General features: G+C 40.4%; 5 protein-coding genes and 1 non-coding gene across 19 annotated transcripts in view; 4 read left to right on the top strand and 2 right to left on the bottom strand.

Moving 5' to 3' along the window:
* Positions 1-20,359, top strand: part of LOC105684315 (ribulose-phosphate 3-epimerase) — a 135,391-nt gene extending 115,032 nt beyond the window's left edge. Inside the window, exon 5 of the mRNA XM_048658701.1 lies at positions 19,608-20,359. The gene's annotated coding sequence lies outside the window, so the exon portion shown is untranslated. The remainder of the gene's footprint in view (positions 1-19,607) is intronic.
* LOC125501812 (WD repeat-containing protein 19-like) overlaps positions 1-22,857 on the bottom strand; it is a 51,435-nt gene extending 28,578 nt beyond the window's left edge. The window contains exons 1-2 of one of the 3 annotated variants that reach the window (XM_048658720.1): positions 22,331-22,857; positions 22,138-22,252 (exon numbers count right to left, since the gene is read on the bottom strand). The gene's annotated coding sequence lies outside the window, so the exon portion shown is untranslated. The remainder of the gene's footprint in view (positions 1-22,137; positions 22,253-22,330) is intronic. The other 2 variants (XM_048658721.1, XM_048658719.1) reach the window with 2 other exon arrangements.
* LOC105683885 (thiamin pyrophosphokinase 1) lies at positions 192-2,982 on the top strand. 4 transcript variants are annotated; one of them, XM_012396840.3, is made up of 7 exons: positions 192-333; positions 482-831; positions 1,132-1,305; positions 1,649-1,911; positions 2,051-2,155; positions 2,354-2,516; positions 2,597-2,982. In XM_012396840.3, the coding sequence occupies exons 2-7, from the start codon at positions 720-722 to the stop codon at positions 2,773-2,775; spliced, it is 996 nt and encodes a 331-aa protein (XP_012252263.2). In that variant the 5' UTR covers positions 192-333; positions 482-719; the 3' UTR covers positions 2,776-2,982. The 4 variants fall into 4 exon arrangements, with proteins under 4 accessions (XP_012252263.2, XP_048514647.1, XP_048514646.1 ...); XM_048658690.1 differs by having other exon boundaries at positions 431-831; XM_048658689.1 differs by having other exon boundaries at positions 260-831.
* Positions 3,421-18,693, top strand: LOC105683886 (V-type proton ATPase 116 kDa subunit a1). Of its 6 annotated transcripts, XM_020851121.2 has the most exons (16): positions 3,421-4,142; positions 5,009-5,112; positions 5,411-6,070; positions 13,655-13,794; positions 14,217-14,396; positions 14,485-14,613; positions 14,672-14,772; positions 14,883-15,009; positions 15,104-15,280; positions 15,365-15,577; positions 15,671-15,884; positions 15,988-16,408; positions 16,483-16,607; positions 16,689-16,951; positions 17,036-17,433; positions 17,561-18,693. In XM_020851121.2, the coding sequence occupies exons 4-16, from the start codon at positions 13,678-13,680 to the stop codon at positions 17,655-17,657; spliced, it is 2,562 nt and encodes an 853-aa protein (XP_020706780.2). In that variant the 5' UTR covers positions 3,421-4,142; positions 5,009-5,112; positions 5,411-6,070; positions 13,655-13,677; the 3' UTR covers positions 17,658-18,693. The 6 variants fall into 6 exon arrangements, with proteins under 6 accessions (XP_020706780.2, XP_012252266.2, XP_012252269.2 ...); XM_012396843.3 differs by lacking the exon at positions 5,411-6,070; XM_012396846.3 differs by lacking the exons at positions 3,421-4,142; positions 5,009-5,112; positions 5,411-6,070 and adding an exon at positions 7,037-7,370.
* Positions 8,106-8,241, bottom strand: LOC112694865. The gene has a single exon (XR_003150232.2). It is a non-coding gene; the product is annotated as a U4atac minor spliceosomal RNA (small nuclear RNA).
* Positions 22,858-23,624: 767 nt separating the features above from the next.
* LOC105684321 (protein KTI12 homolog) lies at positions 23,625-25,420 on the top strand. Of its 4 annotated transcripts, none has more exons than XM_012397604.4 (6): positions 23,625-23,951; positions 24,229-24,395; positions 24,478-24,739; positions 24,867-25,005; positions 25,084-25,146; positions 25,216-25,420. In XM_012397604.4, the coding sequence occupies exons 2-6, from the start codon at positions 24,233-24,235 to the stop codon at positions 25,411-25,413; spliced, it is 825 nt and encodes a 274-aa protein (XP_012253027.2). In that variant the 5' UTR covers positions 23,625-23,951; positions 24,229-24,232; the 3' UTR covers positions 25,414-25,420. The 4 variants fall into 4 exon arrangements, with proteins under 4 accessions (XP_012253027.2, XP_012253026.2, XP_048513804.1 ...); XM_012397603.4 differs by having other exon boundaries at positions 23,625-24,020; XM_048657847.1 differs by having other exon boundaries at positions 23,626-24,020; positions 24,148-24,395.
* The last annotated feature ends 194 nt before the right edge of the window (positions 25,421-25,614 follow it).

Here is a 25,614-nt window from a genome sequence, read left to right as displayed (position 1 = left end):
CATTTTTCCCCCAGATTTCTTGTAAAACCTACTTATTGATGAGTAACGAGTTCTTCAATTCTCTCTATTTGACTTGTAATAGCAACGACCACAAGACCATTCCTCGTCAGACCCTCGGCTATCGTGGCGCAGATACCGGAAGTTGCCCCGGTAACAAGGGTGACTTTACCTACCGAACGTGAACCATTACTTAAAATTCGAAGAGAGATAACTGATTCGCGTTATGATTTTAATTTGAAAAAATTCGTCTACACGCCTGGTCACTGATGGTATACCAAAAATAGAAAGCCCTGCGAATGCCCCCAACATCTGCCCCACTCCTTGGACATCTCGGTAAATTTGAATAAGTCATTATTTTTCATTCTCATTGTTCAAAATGAAAAACGTTTACCAAATAATGTTATGAGGAATATTTTTTAACCGAATGAAGCATATAAACTAAGATGGATATTTATATGGATTCCAATTTCCAATTCTTCAGTCAAGGCACCGGTTAATGTTGTCAGAGACCTCCTTGGTCGGAGGTTGACTTAAGAGCTTGATTCACAACTGTTTCAAAAGTTGACAGTTGGACGGATAGCAGAACAAAAATCATTCAGCGTTGATGAAAAGAGCACGTGAGAGTGATGCAAACAAATCGATAAACATTCTTGGTGCTTACATAAGAAACATATGTATACCATAACTCAGGAGCTTCAACGTCACAACTCAAAACAGATATGAGGTCAATTCGAGGGTCATTGCTACGAGAAATTCTAGTTGGCGGCCCAAGAAATGTGAGCAGCAGGAACTACTTGGCTAACAAACGCCAAGTCGGATGTGCTGATGCAGGTACTGGCGATCAAATTTTAATCAGGAAAAACTGAAGTAAATTACGAATAAAATTGCCGATCATGGATGGGATTGCAACGGCAGACGACGCCAATGCGAACTCTAACTCGAATTCAGTCGCCAACCTCAAAAGCAAGGAGTGTATGTGAGATATAAATAAGAAACATGAGCCATAAATGTTGACAGATTTTTTTTGCATGTACAAATCCATTGCAGTCGAACACAGAGTGTGACAAAGAATAATTCAGTAGCCTTGTATTAATCGTCATATCATAACCTCAATTTCTCTATTTCTCATAGCTCCGAGAAAAAACAAACCAGTTCTGGATGGAGCGAACGAAGAAAAATTATCCAGGACACTGTGGGATCCTCTCAACTTGTTGATCTGCCCTCCTGCGTATAATCATGCCTTGGTCATCCTGAACAGACCTCTGCATTGGAAGCACAATTTGCTCTTCCATCTGTGGAAAAAAGGTAGGCTTCTTTGTATTTATTGGTAACAACTTTCATGACACACCAGCAATGTACTCGATTTCCAATTCCTATCCCCTTATCATCATCATTATCATTCACATAATGCAGAAGCCTCTGGAATAAATTGAGAACATGCTTTCTACTCACTCCCAACAATCTTTGTGCCTTCAGAATTAACTCAAAGTCCTGACTATCGAATCATCAAATATGAGCGATCGCTGATACCACATATTAAATTACAAACTATTATTTTCCCTCTCCATTTGATATAATGTATGTTGGTTTGACTGAACAATCTAAATTAGATAACTATTAGATGACTATTTATATTTGAACATTTCAGCTCAGGTAACAGTTACCGTCGATGGTGGAACAGATCGATGGATAGATTACCTTGGTTCTCAAGGGGAGCCTATGGTCAATGGAAAAAATGACGAGTTTCTTCCCACTCTGATAACCGGAGACATGGATAGTATTTCACAAGACACAATTGGTAAGCTGCGCTCCATAGGGGCCAATGTTATTGAAACCCCTGACCAAGATGCTACCGACTACACTAAGGCCCTTGTCGAACTTGCAAGTTACATTCGAACTAAAGGAATAAAGGTAATTATTTTTTTTCAAGAAAATCTGTCGTCTAACTTAATCATTCGATCTTAAAACCACTATAAAGTTCTCTTGAATTTTTCTACTCTTGATATGTCAATGGGATACGGATAAATAATTATTATAAATTAATTTACAGTTACATGGAATTTATGTATTTACTGAAACATCTGGGAGATTGGATCATATAATAGCCAATATCAACACAATATTCATGGCTGATAAGCTCGTAGGTGATACCCAAGTATGTAACATTCCACCAGATTGAATTTTGATTTTTTTTTTTAAACTTATTGAGAACCATAGAAGTTTTCCCAATGCTACAGAAACAGCAGTAAACTCTTGCTAAAGTTACTTAGCTGGTGTACTGCGGTATTGTTGCCATAGTAAATGAAGTCGCTCGCTTACATTCATCATTTTCAGAACGCCTTCTTTGCCCCAGGTAATACAAGTTGCCAGTGAATCTTTGACGTGGCTGCTGCATCCTGGTACTCATAGGATACTAATACCAGAGGTTTTAGTAAGACTGCATTCTTGGTGCGCTCTCATGCCTGTTGGAAGTCGAGTTACGAGCATTACATCAACTGGGCTCAAGTGGAATTTGGGTATATAATATTTAGCTTCCTATAGCAATTGCAAAAGTCTGATTATTAAATTCTGTGGCTGGATGTTGTACATTTATCAGATCGTGGAACACTTGAGATTGGTGGAACAGTCAGTACTTCGAATACTTATAGCGGTTCTCGTGAGGTGACGGTTACTACGGATACACCGGTGCTCTGGTCAATGGATGTCAAGCCACTTTTAGAAACTTTTTGCCCTGAAACTCCTGCGTTAATATCGATAACTGATTCAAACTACTGAGAACAACTGGTCTATAAGTTGACAAACCTTGAATTCCGAACTTATCAAACAAAGTACTTAATTTTTGCGTTCGGAATACTGTAGCGTAAAATGTTGGCATTGGACCAACTAAAGTACCAATTTGTTTTTCGTTGAGTTTGGTGATGAACTACAAAGGAGACGTCAGATATTTTTGATAGATTTTGAATAAACAATCTCTCAAAATTACCTCCTCGGCACTGACTTTCTTTAACCTATTGGGTAAAGATTCGTTACTCCTAATGTTACTTTTTTAATGATTTTACAAAACAATGTTCGTTATGTTAAAAATTCCGCCAATCCACTGTTCCCTGATAACGAGCATTTTTTCCCTTCACAGCATTCTTATCAAATCGAACGGTCCTCAGCGATTTTGACCAAACGCGAATGAAATGTTATTCATTATCTGCAATACGCTACGGTACTCAATCTTCAGCAAAACGAAAAGAACCTCCTTGCAAACACTAAACGAGTAATCATGGACAGGCTGTCATATTCCAATTTCTTTGCGTAATACCTACTCATGTATATTGACATGGCCTTATCTTTTGTTACAACCTGATAGAAACAGCCCATATGGCTATGGTTGGATTTTCTCGTCGTGAACCTGACAATGAGTTGCTGGTGCCACTCGTCAGTCATTCGTTGAATGACTCGTTCGTCGTTTCTTATTTCACGTTCGTGAATGTGCATGCAGTTGTGCAGTGCGTACGCGGCGACCGGCGACTCGAGGACTTAATCAGAGGGTCTGTCTGCGTTCGAACTTCAAATTGCTTTTTGAGTTCGTTGCTCCGCCTTTTTCCGTTATTAAGTTATTTTAACGTAACTCAAGTTACTTGACGAGGACGTTTTTAGTTTGTCCACGACAGTCGCCGGGGTCGGTTGATGAAGTTACGGCAAACTTTTTAAATGTATTCTCTATCAACCGAGCAACGTTTCGACCTTTCTCGAGTTCAAAGTGCAAAGTACGTACGTCTAAACGTCTAAACGAGTGACCAAAAATATGGTGAAATCATCGGTCTAGGGTTGGAGGCTGTTCAACGGTTGGAAAATTTCCGGCGTCATGTTCAAAAAAATGAATCTAACCTCGCGGCACGTTGACTCGCGATGAGCAAAAGCAGGAGGGATATTTTGCTGACGACGTCGTCTGCCAGTCATAATTAATCCTCTTTCATGAAAAATCTCTGGCAAAGATTCAGGGGGAAGAAAAGAAATTCATAAGTGACTGACAACGGCTTCTAGATGGCATTTGTTTCTAAGAGCTCTATTATCAAACGAGGAACTAAAACAAACGAAACGTCATCCTAAATTAGAAAAGAGCCGATTGAGATTTCGTTTCATAAAAAGTAGTGAGTACATTCTTCACTTACTTCTGATATATAATACTTAATATTCTACACAATATCCTCTTCCAGCTGCATTTTTTTGTTTACTTTGAAAGGTATAATTGCAACGAATCGATCTGCTCAGAGTTATCCACATAAACACACAGACAAAGTAACAAGTGTTAAAATTCTAAGATAATAATTTCATCGCTCCACCTTTTCCATCTACCTGTTTTTTCTCTGTCTTAAATTCTTACAAATTTCAGGCTGCTAACAATCGTTTACTGAAAAATGGCCAAGACAAGCATCTCGTACATGGCTGGCTGTCTCGAGTAATCTTTGATCAACATAACACAGCTAATCACAGCGTCGCATGAATTATTCCCAAATCTGTAGATTGGCTTGGAGTAAACCTTGACCTTTTGTTACCCTTAAAATCTGTATGCTACTATGCGAAGTAATCATAACTTGTGAGTCTTGTTCAAAACATAATCAGCAGACAGAGGGTAAGCCTCGAATTTTTCAATTTTTTTCAATTTATCTACCATTTTTATTTTTCTCAGAGTATCCCAATATGATCACAAAAAAATGGGCACCTAATCGACTTCAGATCCGAAAAAAGCCAATAGATAACTCGAACTCTATTTGAGTATAAGCGGTAAAGAGCCCGGTTCCCTTTCTCTTACTAGTTTCTTACCTAATTACGTAATTATCTACTTATTTATCCATCCGCCCACCAGCTGGCCGAAGAAGCTTGTTCCACTGTGTACATTTGCATAAAATCCATAGCAATTAACAGCATAACAAAAGCAATACCTCAAAAGCGAATGATTAACGACAAACAATTTAAAAACATGGCAATTTATGTTATGAATTTCGCTTTTTTTCAGGTTTTACATCTAGCCCAGGTCTGGATGCCAATAAGTTATTGAGATCGTCAAAAGTGATGCCTGCAGGACAGGAGCACCAAAAAGCTTGACCGGCAGGATTTTCAGTGAGTTATTTCTATATCACCTTAGAGTAACACCATTGGATTTATTGCTCCGGTTTGACCGATAATTTCGGACGAATTTTCATACAGCTAGACCCTAGGCAATAACCAATGCTCATTATACGGCTTCCAAATTATGTTCGTCCACTCACAAGGTTATCATAACTAACTTTTGCAGATTAATTTAACAAATCTTATTGCGTCCATCACCTATAATTCCGAAACATAAATATCCATGGTTTACATTTTCTTATCAAATTATAAGAAAATAAAATAAATTGACATTATTCCTTTTGTATAGATGAGAATGTTAAAGAATGCGGACGGTTGGATAACAAGGAATTGGAGTGGCTTAATCGAGCCTGCTTAGCGAGCGAGCGAGCGTTGCGATGTAGACGAACTTTTAAAGAGCTACAATTCTTGGTGACGATTGGCGATTACGCTAACGTTGAATCGGCATAGTTGACGGTGCAGTAGATTGTTATACATATACACCTACATGAATTCGTTCATTCGCTCTAACTTACAACCGTAGTCGCTACCGCAGCTGCTGTCCGTCCATAGCGTAATTAGGGTCACCGTATACTCACTTGTCAGTAGTCATCGTCAGCCAGCCAACCAACGGCGTCCAAGGTTCTTCATGTTCCTTGATTGATATCGTTCCGAGGAGTCTTAGAATCAGACGCAACAGAGGAGGACCAAAAATCTGTCATTCTACCATTCGAAACTTGCCAGAAATTTTCAATTCCAAGACTTCGTACTACAAATAAGTGGAACGGTGCACGACTGCAGGGATAATCCTGGAGCTATCAAAGTAAAAACTTGGCGCCTCGGCGCGTAAAGGATAGGAGGAAAACTAACGAGTAAAAATCGAAAGTAACAAGAGGAAGAAGTGGAACCAGCCTTAAAAAAAAAAACACGAAAAAAGGGGAAAGGGACGAAAAAACGTCATAAAAAAGTGGTGAGCGGATCTTAAATATACATATTTCTACCGGGCGAAACAGACGAATTGTTCCTTCAATACATTATTCCAAAAAAACGTCGCAACGACGACGATCGCAATTTTTTATGTATCTCTAATTTCAAGGCGTCGCGGGATCACGAGCGCGGGAAATAGGATCAATTTAAACGGGCTTGTTGAATTTTATTTACGGTCGCGTCTCATTGCCGGCAATCGGCTTGACTTTCACACGTCTATTTACGGTAGTTACGTAGTACCATCGCTTACACGAATGTATGCACAAGTCATTCATCAATTTCAGAATCCAGTTGTTTTTTCTTTTCTTTTTAATTTTTCCAATTTTCATTCAGTTTTCGTACGACATGTCTACAGCACCTATAGATCCGATTGTACACGCCAACTTCTTTCCACCCCCCATTCGTCCGGAATTGCCCTTCACATTGCGAATTTTCCCCTCTCCTCGAAATCGACGAAGGGAATAGAATATCGAGCTTTACTCGTCGATTAACCCGCGCCAACGTCATGAGGAGTTGCCGCGCCCGATGATTGACCCATAAGAGCTTTTGCTCTTGAACTTTTAAACCGCGAAGCGTAACACGCGTATGGCCGGATCCCTGTACGATGATGATAAATTAACGATATACAGTCACTTCGCGTGTATTACGTTGATGGAAAAACGAGAGATAAAAAAACAACAACAAATACATTCCCATGCGTAAATCAAACTCAGATTATCATAAGAATATAACGTTATCAAACCCCAACGACGAAGGAACAATTCCCCCCGCAAAGATTGGCGGTTCTTTTTTTGTGTTTTATATTTTATTTCATTTTTTGTAATTTCATTACGTTACATACTGTACGTGTGATGTGTGGTCAAGTTGAATTTCAAAGAACTACCATACGATCGTTCGTTTGATTCCCACTCCAAGTTTTTCATGCATTCTACCGTTCGTCGTCATCCGGGAAACATCGCGGAGCGAATCGTTGCTTCTAATTCGATAATAATAGTCGCGTGTGTGCGAGCGATTGGAGTGGGACGGATAAAAAGAGGAGAAGAAAAGGAACGGGAAAAAGTGCACAGAGTTTGCTCATCATTGGGCGGGGAAATTTAAAAACTCTTCGAGAATTAATATGTTGGTTGCAGGGTGCGTCGTCGCGTGGTCGATTACGCAGTGATTAGCGAACCTGTTTAATAATCATTTGGAACAGACTGCGGTGTGCCGTGAATTGTAATCAAACCCGAAGACGGTCAAAAAACTGTGACGCGATTTTGTACATTTTTTGTCGCTTCGTTCAGGTATTAATTTATTATTTTTTATCGCCGTTCCATCGCTCGTGCAACGAATGTGCGCACTCGAGTGTCGTCGGTCCTTGGAAGGGCATTTCATCATCGTCGTGGAATTTTGTTTTTACAATAATAACGTTAATTACGATAAAATAAATAACATTTCAAAAGTTAGAGGCCTCGAAACTTCATCGCGTACGCAGGGTTTGTTTAAAAAAAAGTTTTGCCACCGCAAGCTGTGATCATGTTAACGATATATTCCTATCGTGTTGTACATATGTACATCGGGAATATACATACATACACAAAGCGTTGTCCTACATTTCATATGACACGCATTATGCAACAAGTGTAATATGTATATTGGTTGTACATAATTTTTTTTTTTTTTCTTTTTTCTGCAAACATTTTTCCTTCTCATCACGTTCAATCTCTTGCGGAGTTAGAACATGACGTGCGGTAAGCTTCCGCTCCTCCTACTTCCTTCGCTTCTCTCCTCCGAATTAAAACTGGTTTTTCGTTCCTTTTCTCTATGCGGCTTGACATATCGAACAAATTTCTGCGAACTAAGAAGCGCTCCCTCAAATACACGGATTACCACACCCCCTCGAAGACGTGGATCGACCAAACGATCGACGTAACTGATTCGTCGGTGCACACAAATCCAGAGATTTGTTCCAAGTATTGCTACTAAATGGAATAATTGTGATTGATAATCGTGTCGATGCCTCTTGTAAAAGTAAAGAGGCGTGCAAAAATTGCATCTCGTTAAAATCACCGGAGTGACCTTACGGATGCGGTTTATAAATTTGTATATGGTGTCAGCATCAGTGCCCTCACTACACGGTCATTGAACACTATGCTCCCCAAAGACAAGGATATTGGAAGGCTGCTGCGGGATGCACCTCATAATTTATACGTATTTTGTTATCCGCGAGAAAAGTCGCCACCTTGCGGTTAAGAAACGACGCATTGGATCGATCGTTGTACGTACATATGTATTATGTATGTACTAACGTTAGGCCCCACTCTTGAATTCTGTTACGTGTGTGAAATTTTTTAATTTTATTTATTTGTTTTCTTTCTTTCGAATTTCTTTGAAATACTTTTTTTGATTTTTGGTTCTCGAGACCGGACTTACGTGTGTAGGCAGGTGTAACGGTAACATTCGCTCTCGTGTGGAAACCGTTTGTTCGATCGATATGATTTTTATCGTACCCTTGATCATTTTACGTAAGGTCTCCGGTTACGTCAGCGTCGCGGGTATTTTTTCATCTCTTTGTTTCGACTAAAAGATCGAAGGGCCGAAGCTTAATCCCGCATAAACTGAACGAGTGAATGAAACGAGAGCTTTTTCATCGCGCATCGATATCCTCGGATTTTATTGTTTCGAAATTTCGTTATTTAATTAACACCCGTATCGCTCTCTCGTCAGTTCTCGGCATTTCCGGTAATCTTATTCTAATGGTTTCCATGTACACGTAACATACTTGTACGTACGTACATACGGTCCGCGGGCCGTATACTTATTATCACAATTCGATATCTTATCGCTTATTGCTCTCGAAATTCTTTGGAGTTCTGACGACTCGACCGTAGCGAATGGCTCTTATTATTATAGGTGCCTAGACTGTTCGTTATTGTTGCGATAATTTTCCACCATATTCGTACGATACGCGTGTACATTTCATCGAATCGACTGGAACGACGTTTTTGTTTTGTGGGTCGATAGAAGAACGAGACCATTAAAAATTGACATTGCTCAAAATTAGTCTACGTTTACGTGAGAAATAAAATCACGTGGAATTCAATCGGATCGATGACGCGACGGTGTTTCCTACTCTTCGTTTCTTTCCCACGATGAATCGATAACGAGTCGATCTGATTTGACTTTGAAAAAAAAACAAAAAAAAACATGAATTTCCGAAGGACAAGGCCGGAGATCGATTTTGGCGCAAGACGCCCGAATAAATAAATACCTCTGCATATACGTGGTGAAATTGTTTCAATTTTTTCGCAATCGATGACATTCGTCTTTCCAAAGTTGGACTTGAATACTTTGTTAATTTACGCACGTTATAATTACTCGATAGCTTGCATACGTATATTGCAGTACACCGACTCAACTCCGGATAATGTTATATGTGAATTTTTTTATTTTCATCACGGTAAAAGTGAAGTTTGCGAGCACTTTCTGTAACGTTATTTCGTTGGCGTTAAAAATAGCGTTTGTTGTCAGAAGCGCTCAGTCGGAGTATTACATAATAATCGTTGTCATACGTCTCGCAAAGACATCCCGTATATCGGATATAAAACTAGAACCGAATCCAGATGAAAAACTTCAGACGACTGAATCTTGGGGCTTGAAAAAAAAATCACAAAATTATCCCCTCCTCGTGGAATGGCGGAGAAAGCTCGCAGGAAATCCTGGTCGACGATTTCGAGTTCGGCTCTTCCGATCGAAAGCTCCCCCACCACATTCTCGTATCCAAAAATCAGCCGCCGCGGTTCCTTTGGATTTTCAAATGTACGGAATGACCGCGTGACACGCAACGTAACGCCTGACGGAACTTCCCCCAGCCCCCCGTCCACTCACCTGTTCCCCAAACGCAAATCCCCATCGTCGCGAAGGCTTTCGAATCTTGATAATCTCGATAGCGAATAAAGTTCAATACTCGTCATCGCCGTGCAATCAGCCTCTAATCGCAACGATTCATCCGCGCGAGGGCAATTAGTTCTGCTTGTATCTTGTTAGACTTTTGGAAAATTTACCTTGATTTTGATAACGTTACGTACAGGGCCCGGATCGAAACCGCTCATTTTCAAATTCGTTTAGAAGATTATCCGAAGATTAATCGAAATCCTACGCTCAATTTCACCGCATCTAGTTAAACCGAATTCTCGTTAATTCCAAGTAAAGAGAATCCAACTCTCCCGGATCTCAATATTCTATTCTCAATTATCTCCTCTTGTCGTTTAATTAGTTCCATATTTCGCGTGTCGCTCATTTCTATCCGTATTCAACAGACAAATTCGCACGCACTACCTGTACCAAGGTATACGCGCAGACACGCCGTACTTTCGTTTATTAGAACGAACCGACGCTGCGTGTGTATGAAAAAACAGGTGAAGAAGAGAGAAAGAAAGAAAAAAAAAAAACAAGGCAAATGGAAAAGGAAAAAAAGAGATAAAAAAAATCGCGAACGTGCACACGTATCATTCCGTAATAACGAGCTACACCTATTCGAATACAGCTGACGTTTCTCCGCCGAGACGATACGCAGAGGTGTTCAACGATGTGCGTATCATTAAACGGATTTTACATAGAAATCAGTCCCTAGGTATCTCGTCGTATCTCGTGCAGTCCCACTCGCGCCAGTCCCAAGCGAAACGCAACGCGAGACGCGCGAGCTTGCGGTGAAATAAGTACGTCGCTTACCACGCATCCAAGATCCGCCGAACTACACCCCGTGAGGGAAATCTTCGGTACACCCGATACGTGAGTAATCGACATCCCTGTTGACACATCCCCGTACCGGAGTCGGGGAATTATAAAATAAATTCCTCGTTCTCGGAGCTCCCTCCCGATCCTGGGATAATTTTATCCCAATGAAATCGAGTAAATATTTATACGTCGTTCGATGGGCTGCGACGAAAATATTTAACACCACTTGTTCAATCTCTGTTTATTCTCTTTCGTCGCTAAACACGCGTTCCCTACACTACGTACGTCTGCGAAACATTTTATTCCCTTTATATTTTGAAACATTCTTTTCGTTACACAAATGTATATACGCGACGGCGATAAATATAAATCATACCCACACCCGTGCGGATTGATTCGATTTGGAATAGGTGTATTAATTTTATAATACCGTGCGTACGTGTGTCCTATATGTAATATCATATACGACGACGACGATACGTCGAGTGTTATATTTTCTGAAGATCGTTCGCTCGCGCGTTATGGCGACTGAAATCTCCAGACTAATTCAACAAGCCTTGAATCGGTATTTAGGCTACCCAAACAACAAACGAGTCGATACACCGACGATAGCCATTTATTCCGTATCTGTAGTATCGCAAGCTCCCTGTTGAAAATTAACAAATCCACCAAAGAACCGTGTTAATAAAATCAATCATCGTCGTTATTGTCGTTGGTGATTATGTTCCTCGTTTCCCGAAAATTGGACGACGATGCGACGAACGAATGCAGAGAAAATTTCACCGTCGACGGATTTGATGATGCGAAATAACGCGATTGCCGAGATGATCGGATGGGAAAAAAAAGCACACTCCGTTCGATCGAAGAGGTGAAACAGGGACGCGTGAATTCCGGGGGCCGAATCGGTCAAATGAACCTTCGAATCGGTCGACTTCCGAAGGGAGAATGAAAATTGTAATTTCTCGCTTCGTTTCAGAATTTACGCATCCTCGACGGGTCCATTTATATTGTTTATTATTTTGGTATGGTCGGGCGCGGTGCTTTATTCGCACAGTGATTCGAAAAGAGTGGCTTCGGAGGACGTGGGCGTTGCCCCTCTTGCACGTTGCCGTTGCTCGCGAGCCACGCGGAATTTATTGTAATGGAACTTGATGTGGGCAGATAGGTGGCTAGGTAGGTGTACGTGTATCGGGGTGTCGTTCGTGTTCGCCGATATTTTATGTAACTTTGATTCGATTAATTTAGCAGCCATCTTCGATTTCTCGGGCGAACCACCGGGTGCGGTACTCCGCGTTCGAACGCCTCAGCACGTGATGTTAATACTCGACGGATCGGATCGCGATATTTTCAAGTTCACCTCAAGACGTACCGATTATCAAATATGGACGAATCCATCGTTCGACGTATTGAAAAATGAAGCTACTCCAATTTGGCGGGTTACGCCCTTCCGACGTGTGTTGAGTCGCCGCCGTTATACCTGTACCACGATAATTATTCAGCGCTCGTAAATCAAAAAGAAAGAGAGAGGAAAAAAGATTTGTCTCGAATCAGTTGATGAAATTCTTCTTCGCAAATCATCACCCGCCAGACGCAATTGTAATTTTATTTGACGATTCGTCGGCGGAGCAGCGATAAAATGTCAAAATTTACACCTGAAATTCACGTTTTACGAATACATTTTCCTTCGTCAATACCGATCGTTGTACCGGTTATCGAGTGATCGGAAATGAACGGAGAGCTGGCGCTGATTGAATGATTGAAAAATTTTCGACGTTTCAAAAACGTTTAACGTACTTGAATCAACGCAGTGGAATAAGCGATGTTTTATTTCTCACGTTAGTATTTCACTTCACACGATTAGGTAGTCGTCGTCAGTCACGAACAGTCTGCTGTGAATATCCCGCGTTGTTTAACGTCAAGTGATTTTTTAATCTCGGTTCTCTTTCTTTTCATTTCTTTTTTTTTTTTTTGTTCTCAAACGCAGCGTACAACTAATTTTTGAAAAGAAGCGGAGCTTGTACGAAAAATTCGGTGAAATTGAAGAAGAAGAAAAAAAATCATCTGGGTAATGAAAATTGTTTTCGTCGGTTGCATCGGTGCATCTCGGCATCCGACACCCTCCTGATAAATAAATCCTATAATACCCGTATCATTTGAACACATACCGTACCTATGGTAAAAGCTTAACTATACACATACGACTATGATTGTAATTACGTAACTCGGCATATCGTCGCTTGACACCATTAATTCCTTCGTACACATACACCCGTGTACGTACGTATGTGTGTTTATGTAGTTATGCGTTTTACTATGCAAACAAACTTGTTATACCCGCAGTTACATTAAAACATTTTTTAGTGTACCTACAAATAGTTTAGATATTCTCGATATTTATACATTTAATGATTCCTAATTTCATACACGGTTCGATTACATGGAAAGAATAACAACAACAACAACAACAACAACAACAACAACAACAACAACAACAACAACAACGACGACGACGACGACGACGACTATGATAATAACAACAATAATGTAAGAGAGACACCTGTATATGTATAAGTTGTACGCGTACGTGCCTTCTTTCGCTATCTATCGTCCACATCTCATGTGTTGTATTTTTCAAGTGTATATAGAAAGAGTCTCGTTATCGTCGTGGCGCAAGGTATATACATATACATATCTCTTAGGTATAATAATTGTCGTATACACATATGTAGGAGTGGAGAGTGACAACTCCAGTGTATTTGTTAAACGACGAATATTGGCTGAATTATTGCGCAACGGATGGGCAGGTTCGGATTGAAAACTTATTTCACGTATTCTCGAATTTTTGTTGCAGGGTGAAAGGATATCGCCGTGAGGATGGGGGCGATGTTTCGTAGCGAGGAGATGGCCCTTTGCCAGCTGTTCATTCAGCCGGAGGCCGCGTATCTCTCTGTTTCAGAACTCGGTGAAACCGGAACCGTTCAGTTTCGTGATGTGAGTAGGAGTCGATGACTCCGTTTCAATCGGTAATGTTTATTTTACGAATATGTCACACCCGGAGCGATGCTCGCCGGTGATCGTGAACCGCGGCTGTAATATGTAGGCTGCGTGACTTATCGCACCTCGCGCGAAAGATAGCTCTATCGTAGATATTCAGAGATGATTAAATCCAGCGGTAGCCGGAATTTGAAAACCGACGATTACGAGGATGAAATTGAACGCCTCGCGTCAGCTTTGTGAGAGTAATTTCAGATTCGTGTGGACAAAAACGTATCGTTACGTAAATGAAACGAATTTTTTACACGATGAAAATCAAACAACGATCGCCCTGAAATTCTTTGCAAGATTTTTCCTATTCGGATCGATTCGAACGGTTGACGTCAGCTTGGCAATTATAATTGTTGACTCTTTCGCAGTTGAATGCCGACGTGAATTCTTTCCAACGGAAGTTTGTAAATGAAGTACGAAGATGCGACGAGATGGAAAGAAAATTGCGATACATCGAGGCCGAGGTGAAGAAGGACAATGTCCCGACCCAGGATCATCTTCTCGAGTTGCCACGGGCTCCGAACCCTCGTGAGATCATAGACCTCGAGGTAAGCGTCCGGTCGCCGACTGTGGAACCGTACGGATCTCCGGCAAAGTGGCGGAGTTTCTGAATTTTCGTTGTACTTTTTCATGCAGGCTCATCTGGACAAAACGGAGAACGATATCCTTGAGTTGAGCCAGAACGCCGTGAGCCTCAAGAGTAACTTCGTCGAACTCACCGAGCTACGCCATGTCCTGGAAAAGACTCAAGTATTTTTCACAGAGGTAAGTTGATTCGATTCGATTCGTCAGGTTGCTTAATTCCGTTGGTTTTATCTATAAGGACTCGTCTTTCCGGCAGGAAGAAGTCAACGATTCGATCACCAGAGCTCTGATAAACGAAGAAACCGCCGTCCAAGCGGCCGGAGCCAGGGGACGCCTCGAGTGAGTTTGATAAGCCAGCATATTGAACGGAACAATCCCGCTGATCGGGATTCAAAGTTCCATCCTTTAAATTCTTGTTCCGGCAACTCAACGCACCCTCCGATTTTCAGGTTTGTCGCCGGTGTTATCAACCGCGAGAGGGTGCCCGCCTTCGAGAGGATGCTGTGGCGAATCTCTCGAGGCAACGTCTTCCTACGACAAGCTGAGCTCGACAAGCCGCTGGAGGATCCAAATACCGTGAGTGAAATTCATCCCTCTCTCGTATAACGCGCTTATCGACGGTACGATAAATTTTCCGACGAGGATTCAGAGATGAGAATATCTTTTACAGGGCAACGAGATCTACAAAACAGTATTCGTCGCTTTCTTTCAAGGTGAGCAGCTCAAGTCGCGCATTAAGAAAGTGTGCAACGGGTTCCACGCCTCGCTGTATCCGTGTCCCAATAGCAGCAAAGAGCGTCAAGACATGGTCGAGGGAGTTCGAACGCGACTCGAGGATCTCAACTTGGTACGAACTATTTCGTATCGTCTACATTGAAATTTGAAGAAACTAAACAAGAATACCCTCATCTAGTTTTATCGTTCCCTCTAGGTTTTGAATCAAACTCAAGATCACCGTCAACGCGTGCTGCACAATGTCGCTAAGGAGCTGCCAAATTGGAGCATAATGGTGCGGAAAATGAAAGCGATATACCATACTCTGAATCTATTCAATATGGATGTGTCTAAGAAATGCCTGATCGGAGAATGCTGGGTTCCAGTTGGGGATCTTACTATAGTTCAAAACTGTCTCACCGAAGGATCGGTTGGTAGATCTGAACTAGCTACGTTGATCTTTTCTAACTCGCCAATCTCAATGTCGAATACTGAACGTGGGCGTTCATGGTTTTGCTTGCAGCGTCTTTGCGGTAGTTCGATTCCGTCTTTCCTGAACGTAATACACTCGGACGAGGACCCTCCGACCTTCAATCGGACCAATAAATTCACCAGGGGATTCCAAACCTTGATCGATGCTTACGGTGTTGCTTCGTACCGCGAGGCAAATCCTGCCCTTTACACCATTATCACTTTTCCATTTTTGTTCGCCGTCATGTTTGGTGACGCTGGACACGGTGAGTTGACGTCCATTTCAAAATTCTTATCGAAAGAGCGAATGTTCAGGAGAAAACGGCCAAGTTCTGTACCGGTGTTATAGAAACTTCTTACCGTTTGCAGGGTTTATCTTGACACTGTTTGCGATTTACATGGTAGTTTGCGAAAAAAGTCTTACGGCTAAGAGGATTGACAATGAAATCTGGAATATATTCTTCGGCGGTCGATACATCATACTTCTCATGGGTTTTTTCTCTATCTATACCGGTATGATTTACAACGACATATTTTCAAAATCCACCAACATCTTTGGTTCGAGCTGGCAGAATCCTTACAACTGGGAGCAGCTCCACGCGGCAGAGACCTACGAGTTGGCACCTGCGGAGACGTTTCAGAAAAGTCCTTACCCTCTAGGTCTAGATCCGGCATGGCAAATGGCTGAAAATAAAATCATCTTCTTGAATTCTTACAAAATGAAATTGTCCATTATACTCGGCGTCGTACACATGATATTCGGCGTCTGCTGCAGTAACATAAATTTCTTGTAAGTATAAAACATGAAAGTCAACGCGTTGACACCGCGAACATTTTATATTTATACCAATTATAATTCAACAGTCACCACAAGAAATACGCTAGTATAATACTAGAGTTTCTACCTCAGCTGCTGTTCCTCTCGTTGCTCTTCTTCTACATGGTGTTCCTTATCGTAATCAAGTGGGTGCTCTACTCGGCAACTAACGGTAAGAATAGTGGGATTTTTCAGATGAAGTAATCGTCGCTAAAATTTTATATTATTCTAAAGAAAATTTCTTCGATTGCAGACGGTGCAAACGGAGCAGAAGGCGATCTCCTGACAGGAAGTCGCTGCGCACCCTCTGTGCTGATCACCTTCATCAATATGATGCTTCGTCAAAGCAGTAGTGACCTTGACCCGCGTTGCAGTCCTACCATGTTCAAAGGTCAAGACACCGTAGAGCTTATATTCATATTAGGTGCCCTTCTTTGCATCCCCGTAATGCTCTTAGGCAAGCCGATGCTCATTCTTTTCAACAGAAGGAGGAAGAGTAAATCCTATCCAGTTGTGGTCAGTAGAGACACGTTCGCCTTCTACATTTTTTTCTCTTTGATCTATTTACAAGCGACTCTCGATAAAATATTTTTTTTACAGAGCAACGGAGTTCCTTCCCAGGACATTGAGCTCCAGCCAGGTGGCGTTCCGAGTCCGTCGGGAGGAGGTGACCACGGCGGAGGTCACCACAGCATGGAAAATGAGGCTTTTAGCGAGATAATGATCCACCAAGGTATTCATACGATCGAATACGTCCTCTCAACTGTCTCACATACGGCGTCGTACCTCCGACTCTGGGCCCTATCGCTCGCGCACGCCCAACTTTCGGAAGTCTTGTGGGAAATGGTGTTGCAAATGGGGCTGAAGGCTGAGCCAGGCAATTATGTTACAGCCGTCATATTGTTCTTTGCTTTTGGGGCGTGGTCGCTTTTCACCGTCGCGATTCTGATTATGATGGAAGGTTTATCCGCCTTTCTTCACACGCTTCGTCTTCACTGGTGAGTGGAAAATCGATTCTTCTTAAAAATTCTTGCCAGGCAATACCTGCGTAATGCTGATTGTTTTTTTTTTTTTTTTTTTTTTATTTTTAGAACAACGATTAAATTTTATTTTCTTTTGTTACAGGGTGGAATTTATGAGTAAATTTTACACAGGAGACGGATACATCTTCCAACCCTTCTGCTTCAAGACTATCTTCGACGCAGAAGACGCGGAAGAATAAACGAATTGAAGCATAAACGTGAAACAGGGATAGAATTTTACCCTACTAATTTCACGGCCTATATTTTTTCATAGAATTTTATTTTTAATCATTACGAACCGATGGCGTGTAGACGCATGTTTTCAAACAGAATGATATGAGCACAAGGATATATCGTGAGACTCTATTTTTACCAGTAGCATATCGCCGTTTTCATCTATTTGAAGAAACAAGAAAAATTTTGAATAATTTTCCGAGCTTCCAGCTCTAAGAAATGGGAACAAAAACCACTTGCCTTTTCAACGAGTTTTTATGAAACAAAGTGCCTGATTGCGCCTCGCAAATATTGTATGCATACATGTCTATATATATATATATATATATATATATATTCAGTACCGAATTTGTATTGGTAGTGCTAGCTTGAACGGTCGGTTAAATCTGAAATTTTTCGAGCAATATTCTTCGAGTTCGTGATTATTTTCACCGTAACTTTTTGACCTCGATTCCTTGCGCTGCATAGCGAGGAAATTGCCTTAGTGTCGACACTCCCAGCTTCTCTGTACTAAAAAATATCTCGCACAATCGTTAACATCGTCGCTCGTCGGTGTGACGAAATTCAGGCATTGTGCGTCTATCTGAAAATGATAGAAAAAAAAATAAAAAAAAATAATAAAAAAAATAAATAAATAAAAACACTAAAAGAAAGAATAAGCGAAAGAGAAACGGCGCTTTCAAGCGCACAACTATCATTATACGCAACACGTGTATTCATTCCAAATGTAATTAATATTAATATTCGCATACCCAACGGTTTGTATATTGTACATATGGACGTTCGATGGAAAGAGTACAAAGCGTTTTCAATATTTTAATAAATTTATCAAAGTATTTTCTTTTTTCGTTTAAATCATGTGAGCTACCGTGCGGACTAGATGAAATTGCCGACTGGTAAAAACAATCAAATTGAACGTGATCTATTCTATAGTAGTACCGCAGATCAATGTTACCTTAATGTATATTAACGTGTCATAATTACATTATATTATCACAGCTATACTGAATTTTATTAAAATTTTTAATGATTCAACCCTCTTTCACGAAAAACAAAAACAACCCATACCCAGTAATCTCCTATTTGCTTCTAGGTACGTACGTACGAACTTTCGTGGAGTTCTTGGTGCAGTGGATATGAGGGTTGGAACTATCGGCCCACTTATACGAAGCCATTATTATTACGACCGCCACTCGACAGCGGGGGATGAAATCGACGTTACATCGAGCGAATCATCGCGAAGAGATAAGGGCATGCGCCTCCATAGATTCGCCCCTTTTACGCCCCCGCATCTCAACCGCCCACCCTCCAGGGTGATCTACGAATAAAACAACGAATCCTGGATTTCAACTAGGTAATCCGCTACCTTGGCGATCTCAATTTGACTGATTCGTATTTAGTTTGTCATAGATAGATCTATGATGTTATTATAATATTTCTCTTTGATTACGGTATACTGTTTTATCAATGGGTAATTTTACTTACAGTGGTTCCTTCTGATAAATTATTATAAATTATCGTATTGAGCTTCATCCTAGTAAAATTGAATTTTTTTTTAATTCACCAGTGAAACGCAAAAAACGATGCTCGGTACATATATTATTTGTCTTCGAATCGACCATCGTGTTCTGCGATTTAATCATTTGAAAGAAAAGAAATCTATTCAGCATTTTGATCCCATTTTCCAATTCCTGATTTTACAAAGAAATTTCAGCTATGTAAAAAATTTCCATCTTCTCATCAAAGGTATTTGGAGTCGCGTGGACCTGATGAAATGACTAGAGAATTTCGGAAAATACGTCGATCAAATTGATCTATAATTGATCTCATCGAGATATCTTTGATTTTGCACATTTCCGAGCGATAAATTGGCGACAACTTGGTAAATTTCATAGATAGATCAATTTAACTTGCAGATTCGGATTCCTGAGAGCGAAATACATTGGATCAGCCTGAGCAACTCTTCAAAAAGAATACAACTTCTCATCTCAGATTTGGAGAAATATCCAAGGATAGGCTTGGCATATATTCGGGGTAGAACGTAAAGTAATCTCGATATCAATTGCGGGATGCTTTTGTAAGAGGATTTGACGTACAAAACACGAATCTGTCGAGTAAATTAAGCTAGGCGTAGCATTTTCTGAGATAAAGCTATTTTCCCGCAGCTGCTTTTCCATTTATCACGTACACTCACCTCCGTTCAATTCTTTTTTTCAGGAGTCACACATGCAACCCACGAAGCAGTTTGGCCTCTTATCGAAAATACCAGACGATCCTCGGAGCATCTACGAAGCCTATCATCGTATTTTCGTTGCGAGGAATTTGTATAAATGAGTGATGCATTTTTTGTTAACAAAGACTATCGATTTATTATTACAATGTTGATTGAAATCAAAGTATTGTACGAAATATTTATAATGAATAAGTAATGTTATAAATATGAACGTGCTGTATACATTTTGACTATTGTTTGCAAATTATCAAATTGTTAATATGATGTTAATCGAATAGAAGTATTGTAAGAATATATTGTAAGCACACTATTTAAGTCGTTATACTCATAGAGGATAGATGTATCTGTGAGGAGGGAACCTTCATGGCATTATACGATGTCTCAACATGTATTTATGAACGTTGATTTATTAATAAACATCAACGACTATCAATACCCAATTGTTAATTTACTATCTATAACACCCCTCCACATTTCATTCGTGAATCATTAGGACATCATATGCATCCATATGCATGTGTATGCAATCATTCGATCATGCTTTCACTCAAAGAAGAAGCGATAATGCAGAGCTCTAGAATGCCGGCCCTGAAAATTGAAAGTTTGCCGAAAAGTGGAGATTTGTATCAGGAGAACAGGAAACCCGAGGAGGTGGTCCGAAACTTGGTGCCTCATCATGTGCATGCATTCAATCCTTCATGATTATTTCTAGTCTGATAGAGAGAGCGACTGATTCCTTGCAGGACTAACTATATGCCTGCCTGTGTATTTATTTATTCAATAAATCGTAGACAAAAGAGGGAAAGAATAATTTCTAGCTTTAGAACAGCGTTTCCGAAGTTTAGAATTTAGGCCAAAAAATTTTCTGGGTATCAGGAGAACAGGAAAACCGAGGAGGTATTCCGAGACCTGGTGCCTCGTCATGTGCATTCGTTCCACCCTGTTTATTCATTCCTAGTATGAAAGAGAGAGCGACTGATGCATTGCATGACTGACTGCATGCATGCCTGTGTCTTTGATCGTTCAATCATGCTTTCACTCAAAGAAGAAGCGATAATGCAGAGCTCTAGAATGCCGGCCCTGAAAATTGAAAGTTTGCCGAAAAGTGGAGATTTGTATCAGGAGAACAGGAAACCCGAGGAGGTGGTCCGAAACTTGGTGCCTCATCATGTGCATGCATTCAATCCTTCATGATTATTTCTAGTCTGATAGAGAGAGCGACTGATTCCTTGCAGGACTAACTATATGCCTGCCTGTGTATTTATTTATTCAATAAATCGTAGACAAAAGAGGGAAAGAATAATTTCTAGCTTTAGAACAGCGTTTCCGAAGTTTAGAATTTAGGCCAAAAAATTTTCTGGGTATCAGGAGAACAGGAAAACCGAGGAGGTATTCCGAGACCTGGTGCCTCATCATGTGCATTCGTTCCACCCTGCGTAGTCACTCCTATTCCTACAGAGTATGATGGAGGCCTTCGCTAGTTGCAATCAACGTCAATTGGACTATAACTTCTAAAGGGCCTTCGGTGATGGATTGTCAATAAATTTTAACAAATCATTGGGAATAATATTGATTTATTCAGATGGAAAAGTATTCTTCTACAACAAATGTGTTACAATGAAAATTCGTAGAGGTTTCTTATAGAATGACAATTTCAATTGATTCAGAAAGTATATGATCTATGTCTACATTATGAATGATGTATCGATATTTATTTGGTACACTAATGAGAAATCATGCAGATACACTGATGAGTCTTGTTTCCTAGATGCGGGAAAGAGATTCTCTGAAGCTGCCAATTCTTCACCTGTAATGGAAGAGAAAAGAGTTATTAATTCAGATACAACTGAATTGTAGAATTACTGAGTGATGAGTCATCGTTAACATTGCGAGTTGGGGCCAAATATAATAAGATATTCGGATGGGGCTTATTATTAAGTGTTCCTGGGGTTGGAATACAGTTTAAAGGTTCCAACAATTTCCTAATAACTCAGCATGCTTCATATTAACTGCTCCGAGAAGAATGTCCTTATCTCTGGAACGTTTTGCACAGTGCTTCAGCAGATGACATGACACGATATAAAGAATCAGTGTTAACCAAATGAGGACCACGTAATGGACTGCATCTTTCGTCACTTGAGTAAACGGAAATATCGATAACCTCCTGAACTCCAATTCTGCGCTGCATAGTTTGTTTCAATTGAATTCTTCACCATCATGAAGAAGAACATCCTTCCTGACACTTGGATAACCTTGTCAAGTCTTTCGGTGTTGTCGACGTTGTCTCTTGTCCTCTACTTCTGTAGCCTCGAGGCGTCGATCGGCGTCCTAGAGCAAAGCCAACCAAGCAAATTGAAGCACCTTGTAACAAGTGGTCAAAGCATATCGACAATGGACCAACTTTACCTACGATAATTCCTCCTAGGGAAAATGAATCAGCAGAACCGGTCATGCTATGATCAAAAAGCCTACATCACCGCAGCGTATTATTGTTCAAATTATGTTCAGAAGGACCCAGGGATCTCGTCTTCCCAATGAGTGACAAAGTCAGTTTGTATCAAGTTTGAATGGCATAGTTGATTCACCCCATGTTCACCGTGTGTTGTCGTAATTCATTTCTTGGCAAACACCTGAAGAAATATAATTGAAAAAATTATTTTTAATCAATAACAGGATCCCATCTATGTCCTGCTAGCGTCCAATAATATGCAGGCAATGTCACTTTATCTTAAATTCATGTTGAGGTTTTTCCCAGTCTTTAATCAGTTTTTTCTCTATTTTTGAATTATTTATTCAATGAGCACATCTCCACGAGTCCTTCGATGCGCCTCATGATTTTATATCCTCCTGGATTAATTCCTGATCGTTTTCTAATTTTTTTCTATTTTTTTCTGATTTTTTCCGATTTTTTCCCAATTTTTGAAAATATTTTTGACTTGTGCCGCCCCTGGATGAGTGCGGGGCTCCGAAAATTAGTTGTCCGCCCCTATTTGGTCACGTGATGACGTCACGTGGTCAGGTCACGTGACCGCACTCGCCGATACAGCTAGCGCCATGTGGCGGAACTTTCGTGAACTAAAATCCGGCAAAAGTATTGACTCCCTCTGGAGCTCGCGGGAAGCCGAAAAAGTATTGACCGCACCCGAGCGTCCGAGGAAAACCGCCGAAGAACGACGACCGCCTCCGAGCGTCCGAGGAAAACCGCCGAAGAACGACGACCGCCTCCGAGCGTCCGAGGAAAACCGCCGAAGAACGACGACCACCTCCGAGCGTTAGGAAAACCGCCGAAGAACGGCGACCGCCTCCGAGCGTCCGAGGAAAACCGCCGAAGAACGACGACCGCCTCCGAGCGTTAGGAAAACCGCCGAAGAACGACGACCGCCTCCGAGCGTCCGAGGAAAACCGAAAAAGTATTGACCCCTTCGGCTCCGAGCGCTCGAGGAAAACCGCAAAAGTATTGACCCTAATACCTCTCTTTCACGCATCACATTGCCTGACGTCAAGGGGCAAGAAACCTGGGATTTTAGTTCACGAAAATTCCGCCACATGGCGCTAGCTGTATCGGCGAGTGCGGTCACGTGACCTGACCACGTGACGTCATCACGTGACCAAATAGGGGCGGACAACTAATTTTCGGGGCCCCGCACTCATCCAGGGGCGGCACAAGTCAAAAATATTTTCAAAAATTGGGAAAAAATCGGAAAAAATTAGAAAACAATTAGGAATGAATCTCGGATGGTCTAACTCTGGTTAATAATTTGGAAATGAGGGAAAAAACTGAAATAATTCGGGAAAAATGGGGAACAGCAGGGAAAAACGATAAAATAATAAAGACTCACAAAAATAAACTGTGTAGTATTCTCCTGTATTTTTTGAGCATCAACACACGATTCTTACATTCAGAAATTGAAGTCATCGAGATCCTTAAATTTTCTAGCTTCTTTAAGCAATAAATTAGCGGTAACTTGATTAATTTTATAAATAAATTAATTTAATCAACACGTTTGGAATCCTGAGCTGGAAAATCGTAAGAATACCAAAAATCAATTCTAATTTTTTGCTTCAAAATCAAAAATAACCATAGGATACATGTGGTGTAAGTGTTTTTGCAATTAGAAAGCCTTTAAGATTAGATATCTTTAAATCAAACCTCAAATTAAAAGAATTGTCTCAATTTCCGTGGTACAAAACGGGCACGCGCTAGAGTGTACCCATCATTTCAGGTTATCTTTACATAAAAGGCTTCCGGTGAATTTAGCACAGGCACTATGACCTGATCTCTTAATGCTCAAACTCATTCCCAGGAATATGCCGTTAATTGTAATAACAGGAATACCTTCGAGTGGTAAGTCTAGGAGAACCTTGGAACTAAAAGAATTTTTCGAAAAAGTTCACCGTAAGAAAGTTGAAATCATCCACGAAATGGACGCAATAGTCAAAGCTGGTTACACAAAAAACACTTTCTATGCTGGTAAGTGTTTTGGGTGAACATAGTCTCTATCTTAGGAATGATTTTCCGATTCTTTTTCCAATACTCATGTTCAGCGTTACAGATTCTCGAAAAGAAAAAGGCATTCGCAGTGATTTGAAGTCTGAGGTTCAGCGACGCCTGAATCCAAATGACCTATTGATATTAGATGGAAGTAACTATATCAAAGGATACCGTTATGAAATATACTGCATGTCTAAACTTTACAAAACTCCACAATGTACCATACATTGTGATCTACCAATCGAACATGCCTGGATGTTGAATGAAGAACAGCCAGAGACACAACAATACAGCAGAGAGATATTCGATGCTCTAGTCACAAGGTATGTCAAATATTGAATAAAGTAGAAGACCTTAATAAACTTCTGTTTTCTGAAGAAAATCCGTCATCTATTTCTACCATTGATCCTCTTGGCTACCTTTCATTTATCTTATAATTAAACAAAACAGATATGAGATACCAGATAGCAGAAATCGTTGGGATTCACCTTTGTTTGCAGTTATGCCTGAAGATGAACTAAAATTTCAAGAGATTTACAATTCATTATACAATGTAAAGGCACCTAAACCTAACATGAGCACTCAATGTGTAAGTATATTAGTGCCGCTTAAATACCTTGGTATTCCGACACTAACATATTTTAATCAATTGATCACATCGTTTCAGGCTCCTCTTTCATCGACCAACTATCTGTACGAACTGGACAAAATTACGCAAGAAGTTGTTAGCGTGAGTTCTAGTTAATAATATATTCAATATAAACCAGTCTCTCGATCAATTCTTACAAATCATTTCCAGGCTATGTTAACGGCAAAAACAATGGGTATTGAAACGAACATAAAAATTCCTGGGTACGGTTTGACGGTCAATTGTTCTGGCACAGGCCCACAGCTGACAAGACTCAGAAGGCAATTTTTAACATACAGTAAAATGCAACAAACCGAGCAAAGTCAGATAGCACCATTATTTGTACAGTACTTGAATAAAAGTTTATAAAACATGATTAAAGCAAACACTGCCAGATGGCAGATTTTTCCTGTTCTTCATTTTCAGCTATTATCGTGGATCGATTCAACTTTAAAAAATTGATAACTTCCTTGAATTTCCAATTCACATCAGCCAACGCTTATTTCTTTTTTCTTTTTTTTTTTTTGATAAAAAATTATATTAGGTTATCGTACAACAACATAGATAATC

The sequence above is a fragment of the Athalia rosae genome, chromosome 7, assembly GCF_917208135.1.
Source record: "Athalia rosae chromosome 7, iyAthRosa1.1, whole genome shotgun sequence".
In the NCBI taxonomy this organism is placed as follows: Eukaryota; Metazoa; Arthropoda; class Insecta; order Hymenoptera; family Athaliidae; genus Athalia; species Athalia rosae.
The sequence above is the reverse complement of the archived record's forward strand: the minus strand, read 5'-3'. Positions and strand labels throughout refer to the sequence as shown.

Bases quoted from the DNA above. Each gene is read 5' to 3' on its own strand.
- LOC105683885 (XM_012396840.3), top strand. From the start codon at position 720: ATGAGGTCAATTCGAGGGTCATTGCTACGAGAAATTCTAGTTGGCGGC. The intron at 2,156-2,353 runs GTATGTAACATT...TCTTTGCCCCAG, and splicing joins AGCTCGTAGGTGATACCCAA to GTAATACAAGTTGCCAGTGA. The intron at 2,517-2,596 runs GTATATAATATT...TACATTTATCAG, and splicing joins TGGGCTCAAGTGGAATTTGG to ATCGTGGAACACTTGAGATT.
- LOC105683886 (XM_012396843.3), top strand. From the start codon at position 13,678: ATGGGGGCGATGTTTCGTAGCGAGGAGATGGCCCTTTGCCAGCTGTTC. The intron at 13,795-14,216 runs GTGAGTAGGAGT...ACTCTTTCGCAG, and splicing joins GAACCGTTCAGTTTCGTGAT to TTGAATGCCGACGTGAATTC. The intron at 14,397-14,484 runs GTAAGCGTCCGG...TTTTTCATGCAG, and splicing joins GTGAGATCATAGACCTCGAG to GCTCATCTGGACAAAACGGA.
- LOC105684321 (XM_048657847.1), top strand. From the start codon at position 24,209: ATGCTCAAACTCATTCCCAGGAATATGCCGTTAATTGTAATAACAGGA. The intron at 24,740-24,866 runs GTATGTCAAATA...TAAACAAAACAG, and splicing joins TTCGATGCTCTAGTCACAAG to ATATGAGATACCAGATAGCA. The intron at 25,006-25,083 runs GTAAGTATATTA...ACATCGTTTCAG, and splicing joins CTAACATGAGCACTCAATGT to GCTCCTCTTTCATCGACCAA.